Genomic DNA, 15,552 nt, shown 5'->3' on the forward strand with positions numbered 1-15,552 from the left:
CTTCGTGAAGGTCATTGAGATACTGGTTCATCACGCATTGCAACTCATCCTCTATCTTATAATTTGAACATCTGAAGAGCACCAATTAACAATGTCTTCTCCACTTTACAAAAAAGCCCTCATTATCGGTGCCACTTCCGGAATTGGCGAGGCTCTAGCCATTAAATTGGTCGCCAATGGAAGCAAAGTGGTGCTAGTAGGTCGACGACAAGAGCGGCTCGACAGCCTCGTCAAACAGCTCGGATCAGACAAGAGCTCGGCCGTGCAATTCGACATCACGAAGCTACAGGATATCTCTGACTTCGCATCCAAAGTCACATCAGAACATCCTGACATCGATGCCGTCATTCTGAACTCTGGAATCCAACGATCATTCAATTTCGCCCAGCCAGAAACTGTTGATCTCGGCATGGTGCAGGAAGAATTGACAACCAACTACACCAGTATTATACATCTTACAATGGCATTCCTGCCCTTTTTGCAAGCCCAAAAGACGACCACCCATCTTGTTTATATCAGTGCAACATTGGGCATCATCCCTACCGTGATTCGGACTGGAGGATACAACGCTTCCAAGGCCGCTTTACATCATTGGTTACTTGTCTTCCGGGAACAACTCAAGCAACAACCAGACAATCAAGTCCAGGTAGTTGAAGTCTTCCCACCAGCAGTCCAGACGGAATTACACGATGAACGCCACCAGCCCGACCTGAAAGATGGCGGGAAGATTGGTATGCCGTTGCAGGCATTCACCGACCAGACATATGAAGAATTACTCAAAGGCGATGATCAGTTTGGTATTGGTATGGCCAAGGCAACTATTGATGGATGGGAGAAGGAGAGAGTGAATCTGTTCCATCAACAGGTGCCGGTTGTGGCCAAGGCTTTGAGCCAGTTCTTGAAAGAGTAGTCCCATATGGGAGCAATACACAGTCTTTTTTTTTGTCTCAATAATCAAGGGTTCTTCTATGATCGATGTATGCCTAAGCAATAAACAACCGGTATGTAAGCCGACAGCATCCCCTCTCCCCCATCACGTGGGATTTAGGGTCCGAATCGGCGCCCCGCGGCCCGCAACCAAGAAGATTTACCGGTAAGTATCCGCGGTGTCAGCTCGGAGATCCTTTCTTATATAGAACTGTGTATACTACTTTCTTCCTTTCTTTGTAAATTATATATCTGTTTTGCTTCTTTCACTCGTTCTCCATTGCTTAAACAAATCACTCAGAGACAATGACGACATCATCCCCACAATATCTCACAGGCAACCCCGCCGCCCTGAATGAGTTTATCGATCGCTTCGACGTGAGTTATAAGCAATACGAGTATACAATCGATTACTAATCCTTGCCATCGATAGACATTCCTTTTTGACTGCGATGGTTAGTACTTTCAACTTCAATGACAGTTCGGATTCGTGTGTTGACTTGAGTTATGAACAAGGTGTGCTTTGGTCCGGCGACCATACGTTTTCAGGTACAGCTGAGACATTGGAATTGTTGAGGAGCAGAGGTATATATTCTTCCAGCGACAACTTCCAAGAGGACATGGTCACTGATATATGTCTGGCTGCGTGCAGGAAAACGGGTTGTCTTCGTCACCAATAACAGCACAAAATCTCGAGCAGACTACAAAAAGAAACTCGACGGACTGGGCATCCCAAGCAACGTCGTGCGTTGAAAACCACCCTCATAAACGAGACAATTAAACTAATTTTGATCTGTTATAAAGGAGGAAATCTTCTCTTCCTCCTACAGTGCCTCAATCTACATCTCGCGCATCCTCAAACTCCCCGCCAACAAACGCAAAGTCTTCGTCATCGGCGAAACCGGCATTGAGCAAGAACTCCGCAACGAAAATGTGCCCTTCATCGGTGGCACTGACCCCGCCATAAGACGCGACATCGTCCCCGGCGATTACAAACTAATGGCAGACGGTGACACGTCCATACTCGACCCCGAAGTCGGCGTTGTCCTCGTCGGACTCGATTTCCATTTCAATTACCTCAAGATGTGCCTCGCCTTCCAATACATTCGTCGCGGCGCAATCTTCCTTGCCACAAATATAGACAGCACGTTACCGAACCAAGGCTCCCTATTTCCTGGTGCAGGATCGATAAGTGCGCCTCTGATTATGATGCTGGGCAAGGATCCGATTGCGCTCGGAAAACCGAGTCAGGCAATGATGGATTCTATTGAGGGCAAATTCCAGTTCGATCGTAATCGTACTTGTATGGTTGGTGATAGGACGAATACAGACATTAGGTTTGGTATTGAAGGAAAATTGGGGGGTACACTGGGTGTGTTGACGGGTGTGGCTACCAAGGATGATATGTTGAATGGGCCCGTGAGACCGGTGGCGTATGTTGATAAGTTGAGTGATTTTTTGGCTGCGGAGAGTAAGTAAACATAGATGGATATAGAGCTAGATTCATATGTAGATAGCATGTGATTTGATACGATTACGATCTTTGTATATAGGGTGATTGTTCATATTTATGTACAAAGATACCTCGCCAACACGAGGATACTGACAGAAGCGATCATGTCGAACTCGACTTGAGGCATTCTACTCTTTATCGACGATTTTTTGGGCTCTCAAATCCGGAACGTATTCAGCGTCATGCATAACATAACCCTTCAACTCCCACATGGCCAGCATTGCATCCACGGATTTTGGCCCATCTGCACGAAAAAACAATGCTTTCTCGGCGAATCGAGGAATTGATTCTCGAAGGGCTTGACGATCAGAAGCCGACAGCAGCGTGCTTAGGTCAATCACCGGCACGGTAGATTGCGTCTGAGGCAGAGTGAGATAATCCGGAAATCTGGACGCAAAAGCGTCTCTTGTCGATTCCGGTTCGGGGTCTCCCATAATGACCACAGCCCCTGCCCGGATATCCTTTATTTCGATATGTCGTAACCCTTCTATCAAGCTGGGGACTGACAGATGGGGTACCTGCAGAACCCGCCACTGATCCGCCTTTTCACCCTTGATTCGTTCATATCGATAAGCCTCCTTAAGATCCCTAACGACCTTTTCGCCCAGATACTTCAGTACCAAATCAGGCAATCCTTCTGGCCATTCCACATTGTTAATTTCGGCATACTCAGACTTGTTAAACCTCGTCCGCCATTCTGAAGGCACAAATTGAAATGCCTTGACCTTCCTGTCCGTGTCTTTCCGTACCGCAAGAGGTAAATACTCCATAATAAGTGCGCGAGTAAGCATCCTCACAATTGGCAGCTTTCTATTATTCGATGATTTCTCAGGTGTAATATTTTTCGAAAGTTTCCTCTTCAATAATCCAGTCGGCATCCACCATACATTGGTCTTCGGCGGCTTCCCTTCTATAGCTTCGTCGATTTGTCGCACGAGTCCCATTTCCGTTAGGAATGCTTTTGGTACACGCATCGAAGTCGCCGTGCAATTTCGTATTGGGGAAGCGAGGGCGACTGCCCAGGGATTATTGCGGAGTCGAGCATCGTCGGCCTTTGTGCCTTGAGGTTTTCGAGGTCGGTGGCCTGTTGGGCGGGTTTGGGAGAGTTTGAACAGAGGGGATTTGGGGAGGGAGTCGGATGGACGGGGTTTTTGGCTGAGCGTGGTATTTGATATGTTCCGAGGAGTGGAATCGTCTTGATTGTTGGCGTCGTTGTCACGGTTTGTGCTGTAAGTCCGAACATTGTGGAGTGTTTTGCTTGATGAGAGATATCGTCTTGCGTTGAGGCGGCATGATGGAACTTGGGATTGAGGAAGGAACAGTTTAGATAAGACTTGAAGTCGCCATTCCTTATATGGGACTTGCGACGAGCATGACATCTCGTATGGCAGGAATTATGGGCTGGGTGATCTCGTGAGCTTCGAAAGAGTCCAAGAAATTATTTGGGGAACGGAGAGAGCTCCGTTATACGCTAACCGTATACGGTAAGGACTAGTTAACGCATTGAACATCAACCCTATCCCTTCAGGATCTTGAACTGTTGCTCTTACTGTGGAGTGAAAGGAAGACAAACACCAGGCTGGGGAGCATAAATCTTCTGGAACTACAATAAAAAGAATGTTCAATCTTCGGATAGCGCAAAGAAATCATTTGCGGTGACAACTTCGAATTCTTGAAGTAGCCTTTTAAGGAGGCATTTTCGCATACTGGCACCCACTTGGGATACGAATTTATTCCAAGATCGAAAAGGAAGCTACTATTGAAGGGCCAAAGAAAGGTGAGTTCATAATTGCTCTGCCTCCCGTAGAACCTGGATCGCAGATGCATGTTGTATTGTTTCTTTTAGAGAAGAGAATGTAGTGAGACGAGGGTCATAAAGTACACCGCGTTGCAGCTTGAGTAGGGAATATGCGTCAGATCGTATCACATCAATATTATACAAGCTATTCGTGCTTTTCTGTTCACGGGTATCATTTGGCGGGTTCACTCTCACTCTCAGGCTTCATCCTTCGATCCAAGATCTCATCCACAATGCCCATCTCCAGAGCTTCCTGAGCACCCATGAAATAATCTCTCTCCATGAGCTTCTCGATTTCATCCAACGACAATTGCTTCTTGCCAGTCAAGTGTCTTTGGTAAATCTGATTGAGCTGCGTCCTTACCCGGAGAATCTCCTTTGCGTGAATCGCAATATCGCTAGCCTGTCCGAAATATCCACCCGAGGGCTGATGGATCATGATCGATGAGTGTGGTAAACAGTACCTCTTACCGGCATGACCACCACATAACAACAAAGATCCCATACTGGCCGCTTGACCGACACAGATAGTGTGCACAGGTGATTGTATATAGGTCATAGTGTCGTAAATCGCAAGTCCCGCCGTCACTGAACCTCCGGGGGAGTTGATGTAGAGATGAATTGCCTTTTCGGGGTTGTCTGCTTCGAGGAATAGGAGTTGAGCGACAATGGCGGCTGATGTAGTTTCGTCAACTTCGCCATTGAGGCAGATAATGCGCTCTTTGAGTAATCGGGAGAAGATGTCATCTATTCGGCGCAATGTATTAGTTTGGTTCGTGTTCAAAGATTACAGAGATGTGGTTCCGAGTTGTGCGGGTTGTGCTTACATGTATGCCATCCTCCACCCTAATAAATTATCAGCAAAATTCAATCCAATGTTCGAGTAAGGCCTTCACGTACTACCGTCTCTGTCACAAATGGTGTGGGTGTCCATCCCCGAGGCGCTGTTCCTGATAGCCTCGGAGTCAAGTATGAGAAAGCTCTTAATTTTGACGAGATAAATGGTGATTGAAATGTAGATCGAATCGAAGTTTGTCGTGCAATTGTGCCTAGCACTCTGAAGGATCCTGAGGGGTTCATCTTGCGAGCGTGGTGAAGCTCCGCAGATAAGGTAGGTCCTTGCAAGCTCCACTAGAGCTCCAATTCGAGGTCTCCGTTTTTATCTGGCGGTCAATTTGAGAGACACAATTAAGGTCAAGGCTTGCGAGTTCTCAATAATATCAATAAGGAGTCAATTGAGGTTGTGTACAGCTATGAAGACAGGAGTAAAGTGATGGTGTCGATTGATACATGATTGTTGATCCGTCAAGGTAACTAGTCACTGGTTTTGAGGTCACGTGAAGTTTCTGCCTTATCTACAGGCACGGACCCCGAGGCGGTCAGTCCTTATCGGGCGGTGAGTGAAAATTCAAAAAATTAATTCCCCTTGGCAACTCCACCCAGCGGACCCAAGATTTTTATTTTTTTTTATTTTTTTTTTTGATAAGAGCTCTGCTTCTCCCTCCAATCTGATTTATTTTTTCATCTTTCTTCATCCTCATTTTTGTCCTTTTCATTTTCAAAAATCAAAAGAAAAAAACCAAGTAGGAGTTAGTTCCTACCATATCATATAAAAAGGTAAATACCATTCCATCTTTACATTACTCACGACAAGGTACTCCAGATCACTTTGTGGGCTGCTATCACTGAGGGCTGTGGGCTGCGGGTTTTTGCACACTGCTTTGTGTGGGCTTCATTCTATCAAGAGGGCTTCATCATACAAAGAGGATTGCATTATTTCCTTGTCCGTCTCTGTGGGCTTATGCACTGTGGGTTCTGAGGGCTACGTTCCTTGCGGGCTGTTCCTTGAGTGTGATCGGCTCTTGTAAATCTTTGCAAACCGAAATTCGTTGTTGCGTTCCTGTGGGCTTTGATTCTAATTTGTGGGTTTTGTCAGAAATTACAATCTGATTCTGTGGGATTTTTGCCGCTTGTTCAGAATTTATTTTCGTTGATCAATCACATTTTCAGTATGTTTCATTGCTCCCTTCTCCTGTTGTCAGCATTACACGATCTAACTGTCTTGTTTCCTTCCAGATAAACAAAATGTCCAAGACGAAGTCCGTTAGCAAGGCCAGCAAGGCCGACAAGGCTACCGACAAGGTCCTGTCCAAGGTCAAGGATGCTGGTGTCACAAAGGCTTCTCAGTCACCCAAGGCTAAGAGCAAGGAGATTGCTCGCAAGCTGAAGGCCAAGGAAGAGAAGACCTCTCGCAAGAAGAAGGAGCCTACTCCCAGCTCTGAGTCCGAGTCCGACTCTGACGAGGAGATGGATGACGCTTCTTCCAGTGAGAGCGAGAGCGAGGAGGAGAAGGTGGTCAAGAAGTCCGCTGCCAAGAAGGAGGAGTCTTCTGAATCCGAATCCGAGTCTGAGTCGGAATCTGAGGATGAGAAGCCCGCACCCAAGGCTAAGAAGGCTGCTGCCAAGGAGGAATCTTCCGAGTCCGAGTCTTCTGAATCCGAGTCTGAGAAGGAAGTGAAGAAGACCGACAAGAAGGCTGCCGCTAAGGAGGACGCCTCCAGCGATGAGTCTGACTCCTCCGAGAGCGAGTCCGAGGCTCCTGCCAAGGTTTGTCTACACCAAGCCGGGTATCATTAGACCTTGATACTAACAGATGATTTTAGAAGGCTGAGTCCGAATCCGAGGATGACTCTGACGACTCTGACTCTTCCGAGTCTGAGGAAGAGAAGGAGGCACCCAAGAAGCGCAAGGCTGAGGAAGAGCCTGCCACTAGCGCCAAGAAGTCCAAGACTGAATCTGCAGACAACTCCCCTAACCTTTTCATCGGTAACCTTTCCTGGAACATCGATGAGGAGTGGCTCCGCCGTGAGTTCGAGAGCTTCGGTGAGCTCAGCGGTGTTCGTATTATGACTGAGCGCGAGACTGGTCGCTCCCGAGGGTAAGCAGAACATGTCTACATTCTTGATGACTTCTTACTGATTTCTATATAGATTTGGTTACGTTGAGTACGCCGACGCCGCCAGCGCCAAGGCTGCCTACGAGGCCAAGAAAGACACCGAGCTCGACGGTCGTACTATCAACCTCGACTACGCCAAGCCTCGTGATGCCAACGCCCAGGCTCCCAGAGAGAAGGCCCAGACCCGCGCTCGATCATTCGGCGACCAGACCAGCCCTGAAAGCAACACCCTTTTCCTTGGAAACCTTGTCTTTGGTGTTGATGAGAATGCTGTCCGTGAAGTGTTCGAAAGCCAGGGAACCATCCAGGGAATCCGTCTCCCCACCGACCCTGAGACTGGCCGTCCTAAGGGTTACGGTTACGTCGAGTTCTCATCTGTCGATGAGGCTCGCCAGGCCTTGAACGACCTCCAAGGTACCGACATTGGTGGACGTGCTATCCGCCTTGACTTCAGCACTCCTCGTCCCCAGGGAGACGGCCAACGAGGTGGCCGTGGTGGTTTCGGTGGCCGTGGTGGCCGCGGTGGTCCACGCGGTGGTGGCCGTGGTCGCGGTGGCTTTGGCGGTCGTGGTGGCCGTGGTGGTGCTACCGGTGCCAACTCCACTAACCGTGGTGGTGTCGGAGAGTTCTCTGGCAAAAAGATCTCTTTCGACTAGATTATATTTGTGAACGGTAAGTTGTAATCATGGTTGTTATGCTAGTAAATGACAGCTGCTTGTTTGATGCTTGTTTGATGCATGTACACTGGAATACCTTTTTTGCTTGTGGGATTATCGGAACTCAAAAGTTTGTCATTGCTATTATTGTAAGTTCTATCGGACTGGGTGTTAATCAATACGTTTCATGACTTCATATACTCCTTCATACTCGGTAGTTACATACTACGTGGTCGTAAACCCCTTGAAGGCATCAGCGATTTCCAAAGCGGGGCTTGGCGGTGTGGACATATGACGCCAATATGTCTGACAGGCCGGCCAATGTCTGCCCGTTAAGCTTAACCACACGCACCAATCATTAGCTAGATGCACGCGATGTCGAGGTTCTCGACGCAGCCCGCATGCTTCTGCTGGCTCCACAATACAACTCATTCTTGGTTCCACGTATTTCCACAAACGGCCGACCCCGGCAATTTTCAACCCAACAGAAAAGGCACCACCTTTTACTCTTTCATCCTTCTCAAGCTCAAGGACATCATTCTTCTCAACCATTATTATTATATGACGCGTCTCTTTCCAATCTATATATACACGGTGCACTGCGATTCGGTAACCGAACGATCCACAGCACTGCCAGACAACGTGACTCCCACGCATCGTCACACCTTGCTTTAGCGGTCAGATGTCCGGATTGGCTGGCTGGGGCTGTTCAGTTTCAGGTTTCCTCGTGCGCTGCTCAACCTGCGAATGACATCTATATCCCGTTTCTCTCAGCTGCTTCTTTCCATCTATTCTCATTTTCTGTTTGTTCTCGTTGATCGGCATCGAGTTCGCAATCACGCCAATATATAATATAATATATGCATGCATACTACGATATTACTGGTAGTACAGTGTTACAGTCCCCGCGCGTGCTGATAAGATAGGTACTGACAGGGTTGGCATTGGACACCGCTACAATCTGCCCCACCCCCATCAGGCCGATAATCCATATTCAACGAAACACCATACACACCGTTTCTCTTCATCGACCCCCTCTTCCTGTAGGTGGGAGGTGTCTTATTTCTTGTCTTCTTTATATTCAGCAGAAAGGGACTCCAGCATTTCTAGCTCCGTCATCACTCCGAAGATGCAGTCTCATGGGCATGATGGACCGGGTCACGATACCACAGCGACCTCGGAGAGCAGTGCTGCCTTGTACAGGGCACGGGGTGGTGCTTCGTCGCGAGACAGTCCTCTAGGGTCACGGAACACTAGGCTACGATCTGAAGGTGATTATACCATTCCCCCTTGTCTATTCCGCCTCTTTTTGAAAGTTTCTCTTGCAAACAACTCATCGCGCACATTTGTATACTATCAAGATGGACGAATCTTACCCTACTACCCCATCAGCATCGCCCGATGCACCCTACCTTAATCCTTTTGATCTGTACTCACTCCGATATTATATAGACTCGTGGATCGAAGTGTCCTCGCAACCATCTACGTCTTCACTATCATCGGCTGCGACCACCGACGATATCATCACAACAGGTCTCCGAGTAGAAAGATCAGACCCGCGCATATCTCGGCTTCGGAATAAGCGGAAACGAACAAAGCAGCATATGTCACTACTCCAGGATTCTTCGCGGGAATCAAGCTTAGCCGGCAGCAGCCAGGATGAATACGATGAAAGCGACAGCGAGTCCGATAAAGTCATGAGTGGTTCCAACGAAGATATTACGGCACAATCGCAAGGCGATGCTCTACTCTTGCGCCATGGATCCATGTCGGAAAATACGTCGTCAGGAGAGGATGATGAAGATGATCGGTCAACAGCGTTAGGGCCGCGAATAAGCTCATCGCCATTTGTTCCGCAACCGAATGCATTTTCACACGCCCCGCAATATTCTCGATCACGATCTTATAATGGCCCCGGAACTACACCAAGTCTTGTGTCTAACAGTAGTCAAGCTACCGCTATACGACACAACTCAAGTTCAACTGTACGCAACACTCGGAGGAGTAGCCGCACGCAACATGTACCATATAATATGATTTCTCCAAGTTACCAGGCAGACCATGACGCTGCCCTTCGTGCCAGTCTGTCTACTCTGCTTTCACTGGGTACAGCTGTACGAGGTGCGCCAAAGAATGATAGTCCGCCGACACCTGCAGGTCCACAAATTGCACCAGCATCTTCATTCCGTCTTGTGTCTGAATCAGTGGCTATGGGTGAAGAAACAGATGACGCTGGTCGTGCACCGAGGATGATCCCCGGAACCCCTCGAACAGACGCTCGAAATATGCAACAGCCCAAACCCCCTCGCTCCATCTCATCTTCTGCACCTTCCAAGGGCAAGAGGAAAGCATCCAAAGATCGCGGCTCATCTCATACAGCAGCTTCCAAGAAATCGCGACAAACCAGCATGAGCGGTTCACTAGTTGGTGTTAGCCCTACTCTAATGACATGGGTTATTAGTGCCGGTGTTGTTGTGTTATTCTCGGCGATCAGTTTCTCAGCCGGATACGCTCTTGGCCGTGAAGTTGGCCGAACAGAAATGGGCATGGAATCGATGGTTGGCGGGAGCACGTCAGATCAATTCACTACATCGGCCAACTGTGGCACAAATGCAGTGAAAGGCAGCCTCAAGCGATTGCGATGGGGAGGCACTGCCAGTGGTGTGAGTGTCAACTGATGGTTCATTGGTTTTCTGGAAGAATTGCTTTGGAGTTTGGCGTTTGCTTTTGAGATTACACTTGATGACCCAGGCATCGTTCTTTTTGACTTTCTTTTTCACAATTTGAATCTGGCTATGATATGATGAGTCACGTGAGACATGTCACTTTGTCACGAGGTTGAATGACGCATTGTTACTGGTTTCCTTTTGAAGGGAGCATTTCTATACTCATTGCAACGCTTTTATTGAAGTATAATCTATACCCATCCTGACTTTTGTTTGAATTTCTTTGTGGATTTGATGTTCATGATATCTTGACATAAAAATGAATTTATTAAATTTCAATCGATGAATACAAATCCAGAGTCCTTGGAGGAGTTGTATATCGTATCGAGTAGAGAGAGTAAACTATGCACATGAATGTTTATCACTTTTCATGTTTCAAATACCATTCATTATTCTATCCAGTGTATGCCATCCCGATTCATCTTAATCATCTCAATATCATCACAACCCCGAAAGAGGCACAATTACAACCTCCACTTCCAATTCGCCCTCCCATCCGGCCCAACCATGGCCTCAAGCCTAACCCACACCACTGAAAAAGCAGTCGCAAACAACAGCATAGTCACCAGCACCGACATACCCTCATACATCCTCGGCGTCACGACCGCCGCAGTCGTGGATCCACGAATTAGCAACCCGCCGACTGGCGTCCCGACCATCGTCGCAAGACCCCTGAGCATATACAGAAACCCATTCACAGACGCAAAATTCTGCGGCCCAAACAATTCTACCAGACTGGTCGGGAAAAGAGCAACGTACGCACTGGCGAATACGCCGTAGAAGATGGTAAAAGCGATGAACAGACCTCGAGAAGCTTCCTGGTGTGATGCAAATGGTAGTAGCGTGGAGGGCACCCAAAACACCAGCGCCGAAATGGCGCTTATAATCGTCGTAAGGAGCAACACGTTCAACCTCCCATAGCGATCGGCTGCGTATCCAATAACGATCTTGCCAATTGCATTACACGCATTACTGAGAGCAATAAAATTCGCGCCGGCGGTATCACTATACCCCAAAGTAGACGCATACGTCGCAAAGAAGAAGACGGGGATATAGTACGCAGCGCCCTGAAACACAGCGCCCGACGCCTGCGCAATGAATTTCCTGGTCTTCATCAATCTCCAATCAACAAGCGGAACGGCGAAGTGTGTTGTCGTCATGGCTTGCGCTCTTCGCTCAATCTCGTTCTGAGCTTTGCGGCTCGGTTCGCAGGTCATGGCCGCCCCGGCGCCGGTATTCAGCACAAACGAAACGGCGCCCGTTAGCCTGAGGGTGTTGCGATACCCGATCGCATCAACGCATGCCTTGAGTGCGGGCGCCCATACGAGTCCTCCAATCCCCGTACCAGAAAGGATAATACCCATCGCCAACCCCCTTCGAGTCGTAAACCATGTCGGCGCAACGGTTACGGAGGTCATATACGCCAAACACGTGCCCAGGCCCAACAACACGCCCTGCGTCAACGCAAAATGCCACAGCTTCGTGCCAAAGCTAGCAAATATATGCGCCATAGTAAAAATCATAGCCCCCATCAAGCATACTTTCCTTGGGGAGAAGGTTTTTGCCCACCCGACGGCTAGAGGGCCGCCGATGGTCATGATACCTACTGCTGTGGTGCCGATTAGATCGATCAACGCGGGAGAAGCACCCGTGAAGGGGGTGTTGGGTTCGTGCGACAAAGTTTCGTAGAGGGCTTGGTAGATACCAAAGGAGAAGGTTATGCCGCAGCATGTGAAGACGATTATGAAGGAGGCGATGGCTATTGTTGTTGCTTTGCTAGATTTGTGCTGAGTTGGTATAGCTTTGATTGAAAACGAAGGGATGAGAGGGGACTTACGAGTTTGAGATTTGCTCTTGTGAAGATGTTATGACTGGTTGGGGTAGGTGCTGTTCGCGGTCTAATGTTGGAAGTCGACTGAGCGATATAGATGGTGAACGACTATATCCAGTCTGCGGTTCTAAGATTGACGCCATAGTGACTCTGTTCAATTGAACCATACACAATTACACATCTTGCACAAAATCCAAGCAGGAACATAAATTATAGAACTTCTATCCGATCTACATATACTCGAATCAAAAATCGTCCGAAAAAAAAAATGTTCGACCTGACTCATACGTATCAGCTCGGCCCGTTATCCGACCACTCAGTCCCGATTTAAGTTCTTAGGGCTTGCGACCCGATTAGGCAATGTTCACGCCGGGAATGCACACTAACTGGAGAAAGTGACTTCAAAAAAAGGGTCCTTGAGGCGAGGAAAAGTTTGATAAGTATGTTCCAAATATAGGCAACGGTATCCATGAGAATTAACAGAGAAGAGTTTGTTAAATTTCTTCAGACTTTTGATAGCCGAGGTTATCATTTAACATCCATAAATATCCGTCTCAAACATCAATACTTCATAGCATGCTCCTGAACCTCCAAATCACCCACCTTCGCCACATTACCTGACTCATCGAAGGCAGTAAGCTCCACACCATGAGCCATGTCATGTTCAAAGATGGTACCAATTTTAGTCGCGGATCGGTCCTGAAAGACCCATGGTGTACGGTGTGGAGTGAATAGGAGGTCCATTTCTTCTAAGCTTTTGCCGGCGGATTCCTTCTACGTGTCAGAAATCGTGAGGTATTGTGTATAGCGGACAAAGGACGGGGTAGGACTTACGGGGTAGAAGAGGAAGACGACGATGGCCATTAGGAAACAGAGGGCCATGAAGATAAGGTATAGTTTCCATCTGCAAAAACGTCAGCTCATTGCCCGGAGAATGGTGGATGATACTTACGAAATCTTATTCATGGCCGTCGGAATATACAGCACAAACCAAAAGTTCTATCAACTGTCAAAACACGTTTTGAATCCCCACCCGAAAGATGGATCACGTACCACAAACCAATTCGTCGCCGACGAAAATGACGTCCCCCGTCCACGCATATTCATACTAAACAACTCCGACGGATAAACCCACGCAACACAAGCCCAGGTTAACGCAAACGTCATCACGTAAATGTACACAAACGCGACAGCGGCATTGGATGCATTGCGGTTTGCGAAGCTGAAGTTTATCTTTTCTGTTAGGGGGTTGTAGATTGGGTCGCCTTCAGTCCGTCAATACGGGTTTTCTCAGGTGGAGAGGTAGCTCTAGGACTCACCCTTGGTTCTCATGATGACTCCTAGTAGCATCATGGATATACCCATTCCGATGCCGCCGAGGATCATGGGTCGTCGACGGCCCCAGGAGTCTATGTAGTACATGTTTAGTAGCGTGAAGATGTTCAAGGTGACACCCCCGAGGCCGTTGGCGAGGAGTGATGCATAGATTTCGCCGAGTCCGGCTTGTTGGAAGAGGAAGACTGCGTAGTACATGATACTATCATTTCCATTAGAACGCTATTCAAGAATATGGTCGAACAAAACTTACACATTGATGCCAGTGACTTGTTGCCAGAATTGCTACACCACATGAATCATTAATCATTAATCAACCCATCGATCAATCTGAAATGAGATAGGCGAACATACCACACCAATAGCCAACCATGTCCTCCTCGCCTCCACGCCAAACAACATTGAAGCATACGACGTCGGCGGATGACTCTTCTCCCACCTCAACTTCGTAATAATCTCCGTCAACTCCGCCCTTACATAGGCATCACGCACATCACCCTTCGAATGCAACCGCGCAAGTGCTTCAAGCGCCTCCTGGTATCTATCTTGCTGCACAAGCCACCTTGGAGATTCAGGCAGAAAGTACATTGTGATATGTAGTATGGTTGTTGGAATCATTTGCAGGCCGATGGCCAGGCGCCATGCTGCTTCCCCATCAATGTGGCTGGTGCCGTACTGGATCCAGAAGGCGGCTAGGATGCCGAAGTTGATGAAACATTGTTGGATGGAGATTATGCGGCCTCGAATCCTATACACACCACCATCGTGTCAGTGGGGGAAAAGAAAAGTATATGAAGCTGAAGAGAAGGGAGAAATAAAAGACGCACTCCCGCGGCGAAATTTCACTCTGATAATTCGGCACCATCATCGCCAAACACCCATTTCCGATCCCATTAATGACACGCCCAGAAATCAAGACAGCGACGTTATTCGCAACAGTCGAGATGGCGATTCCAACCGTGAATATTGCTGATCCCAGCAACAAAGTCTTTTTCCGGCCGAGTTTGTCAGCGAGAAATGCGCCTGTTAGAAGTGAACCCGCAAAGGCGCCGGCTTGGATGGATCCGGTGATCCAGCCCTGAAGGAAGTTGCTGGGGTGGTTCATGTAGGTGAGGAATTGGGGCATGACTAGAATGCCGCTCATGGAGCCGGTGTCCTGTTCTTGTGTTAGTACTCGCGTACATTGTTGAGGTGTAGGTAGGTTAGGTAGTGGACATACATATCCAAACGCGAGGCCGCCGGTACACGGCGCGATGCCGTACAGATAAATTGTCTGTTAAACGTGCTCAGTGACAGGGTATTCGTGTAAGGATGTGCAATAAGCAGTGTAACTCACCCAAGGAATACCCATCGTTGCGCAAACATCATGGCACCATAAAACGCCATTTCGAGAGATCTTACTCTCTAGTTAGATATATATACTACCCAGGTACTCAGTATTTCCTATTATATAAATTTCAGTATCCAATGGCTCCGCCCATATATCCGCATGCGGGGGTGTCTTTCGCGCCAAGAAATACATGCCACCTGTTTAGGCAGTTCGCCGTATACCCGTGGACTTGGATGATCATTGAATCGATTCCGTTTGTCAATTGGCCAGCTCCATCTATACCTTCGCAGAATTCTGGGAATACCACTTGTCAATTTTTATCCCTATGAAACATGGCTATTCTCTGACGTTGGGGGGGGGGGGGTAGTATATCGGAATGATGAGGCTCCAATAAGCTTTTTCGAGGCTTATTGTGGCGCATTCAAGTGGGGAGATTGAAAACTAACTCTCCTCCGCGTGCAGTAAGTGCCCTGCCGAATA

General features: G+C 48.0%; 8 protein-coding genes across 8 annotated transcripts; 4 read left to right on the forward strand and 4 right to left on the reverse strand.

Annotated features, from left to right (window-relative positions):
• Positions 1-91: 91 nt before the first annotated feature.
• EYB26_009881 (uncharacterized protein) lies at positions 92-910 on the forward strand (the record flags this gene model as incomplete). The annotated part of the gene is made up of 1 exon (XM_054269128.1): positions 92-910. One exon carries the CDS (start codon positions 92-94, stop codon positions 908-910), a length of 819 nt encoding a protein of 272 aa, XP_054125103.1.
• Positions 911-1,233: 323 nt separating this feature from the next.
• Positions 1,234-2,406, forward strand: EYB26_009882 (uncharacterized protein; the record flags this gene model as incomplete). Its single annotated transcript, XM_054269129.1, has 5 exons — positions 1,234-1,305; positions 1,361-1,382; positions 1,444-1,512; positions 1,580-1,671; positions 1,732-2,406. The coding sequence occupies 5 exons, from the start codon at positions 1,234-1,236 to the stop codon at positions 2,404-2,406; spliced, it is 930 nt and encodes a 309-aa protein (XP_054125104.1).
• Positions 2,407-2,568: 162 nt separating this feature from the next.
• On the reverse strand, positions 2,569-3,819 carry EYB26_009883 (uncharacterized protein; the record flags this gene model as incomplete). The annotated part of the gene is made up of 1 exon (XM_054269130.1): positions 2,569-3,819. One exon carries the CDS (start codon positions 3,817-3,819, stop codon positions 2,569-2,571), a length of 1,251 nt encoding a protein of 416 aa, XP_054125105.1.
• Positions 3,820-4,410: 591 nt separating this feature from the next.
• Positions 4,411-5,318, reverse strand: EYB26_009884 (uncharacterized protein; the record flags this gene model as incomplete). The annotated part of the gene is made up of 3 exons (XM_054269131.1): positions 4,411-4,985; positions 5,066-5,084; positions 5,139-5,318. The coding sequence occupies 3 exons, from the start codon at positions 5,316-5,318 to the stop codon at positions 4,411-4,413; spliced, it is 774 nt and encodes a 257-aa protein (XP_054125106.1).
• A 1,005-nt stretch (positions 5,319-6,323) lies between these two features.
• On the forward strand, positions 6,324-7,850 carry EYB26_009885 (uncharacterized protein; the record flags this gene model as incomplete). Its single annotated transcript, XM_054269132.1, has 3 exons — positions 6,324-6,845; positions 6,902-7,176; positions 7,229-7,850. The coding sequence occupies 3 exons, from the start codon at positions 6,324-6,326 to the stop codon at positions 7,848-7,850; spliced, it is 1,419 nt and encodes a 472-aa protein (XP_054125107.1).
• A 1,129-nt stretch (positions 7,851-8,979) lies between these two features.
• On the forward strand, positions 8,980-10,528 carry EYB26_009886 (uncharacterized protein; the record flags this gene model as incomplete). The annotated part of the gene is made up of 2 exons (XM_054269133.1): positions 8,980-9,121; positions 9,303-10,528. 2 exons carry the CDS (start codon positions 8,980-8,982, stop codon positions 10,526-10,528), a joined length of 1,368 nt encoding a protein of 455 aa, XP_054125108.1.
• Positions 10,529-11,040: 512 nt separating this feature from the next.
• Positions 11,041-12,550, reverse strand: EYB26_009887 (uncharacterized protein; the record flags this gene model as incomplete). The annotated part of the gene is made up of 2 exons (XM_054269134.1): positions 11,041-12,352; positions 12,414-12,550. The coding sequence occupies 2 exons, from the start codon at positions 12,548-12,550 to the stop codon at positions 11,041-11,043; spliced, it is 1,449 nt and encodes a 482-aa protein (XP_054125109.1).
• A 418-nt stretch (positions 12,551-12,968) lies between these two features.
• Positions 12,969-15,093, reverse strand: EYB26_009888 (uncharacterized protein; the record flags this gene model as incomplete). Its single annotated transcript, XM_054269135.1, has 10 exons — positions 12,969-13,178; positions 13,242-13,311; positions 13,360-13,406; positions 13,461-13,672; positions 13,727-13,944; positions 13,996-14,027; positions 14,097-14,490; positions 14,570-14,898; positions 14,962-15,015; positions 15,079-15,093. 10 exons carry the CDS (start codon positions 15,091-15,093, stop codon positions 12,969-12,971), a joined length of 1,581 nt encoding a protein of 526 aa, XP_054125110.1.
• Between the last annotated feature and the right edge of the window lie 459 nt (positions 15,094-15,552).

This window comes from Talaromyces marneffei, chromosome 8, assembly GCF_009556855.1.
Source record: "Talaromyces marneffei chromosome 8, complete sequence".
NCBI classification, from domain to species: Eukaryota; Fungi; Ascomycota; class Eurotiomycetes; order Eurotiales; family Trichocomaceae; genus Talaromyces; species Talaromyces marneffei.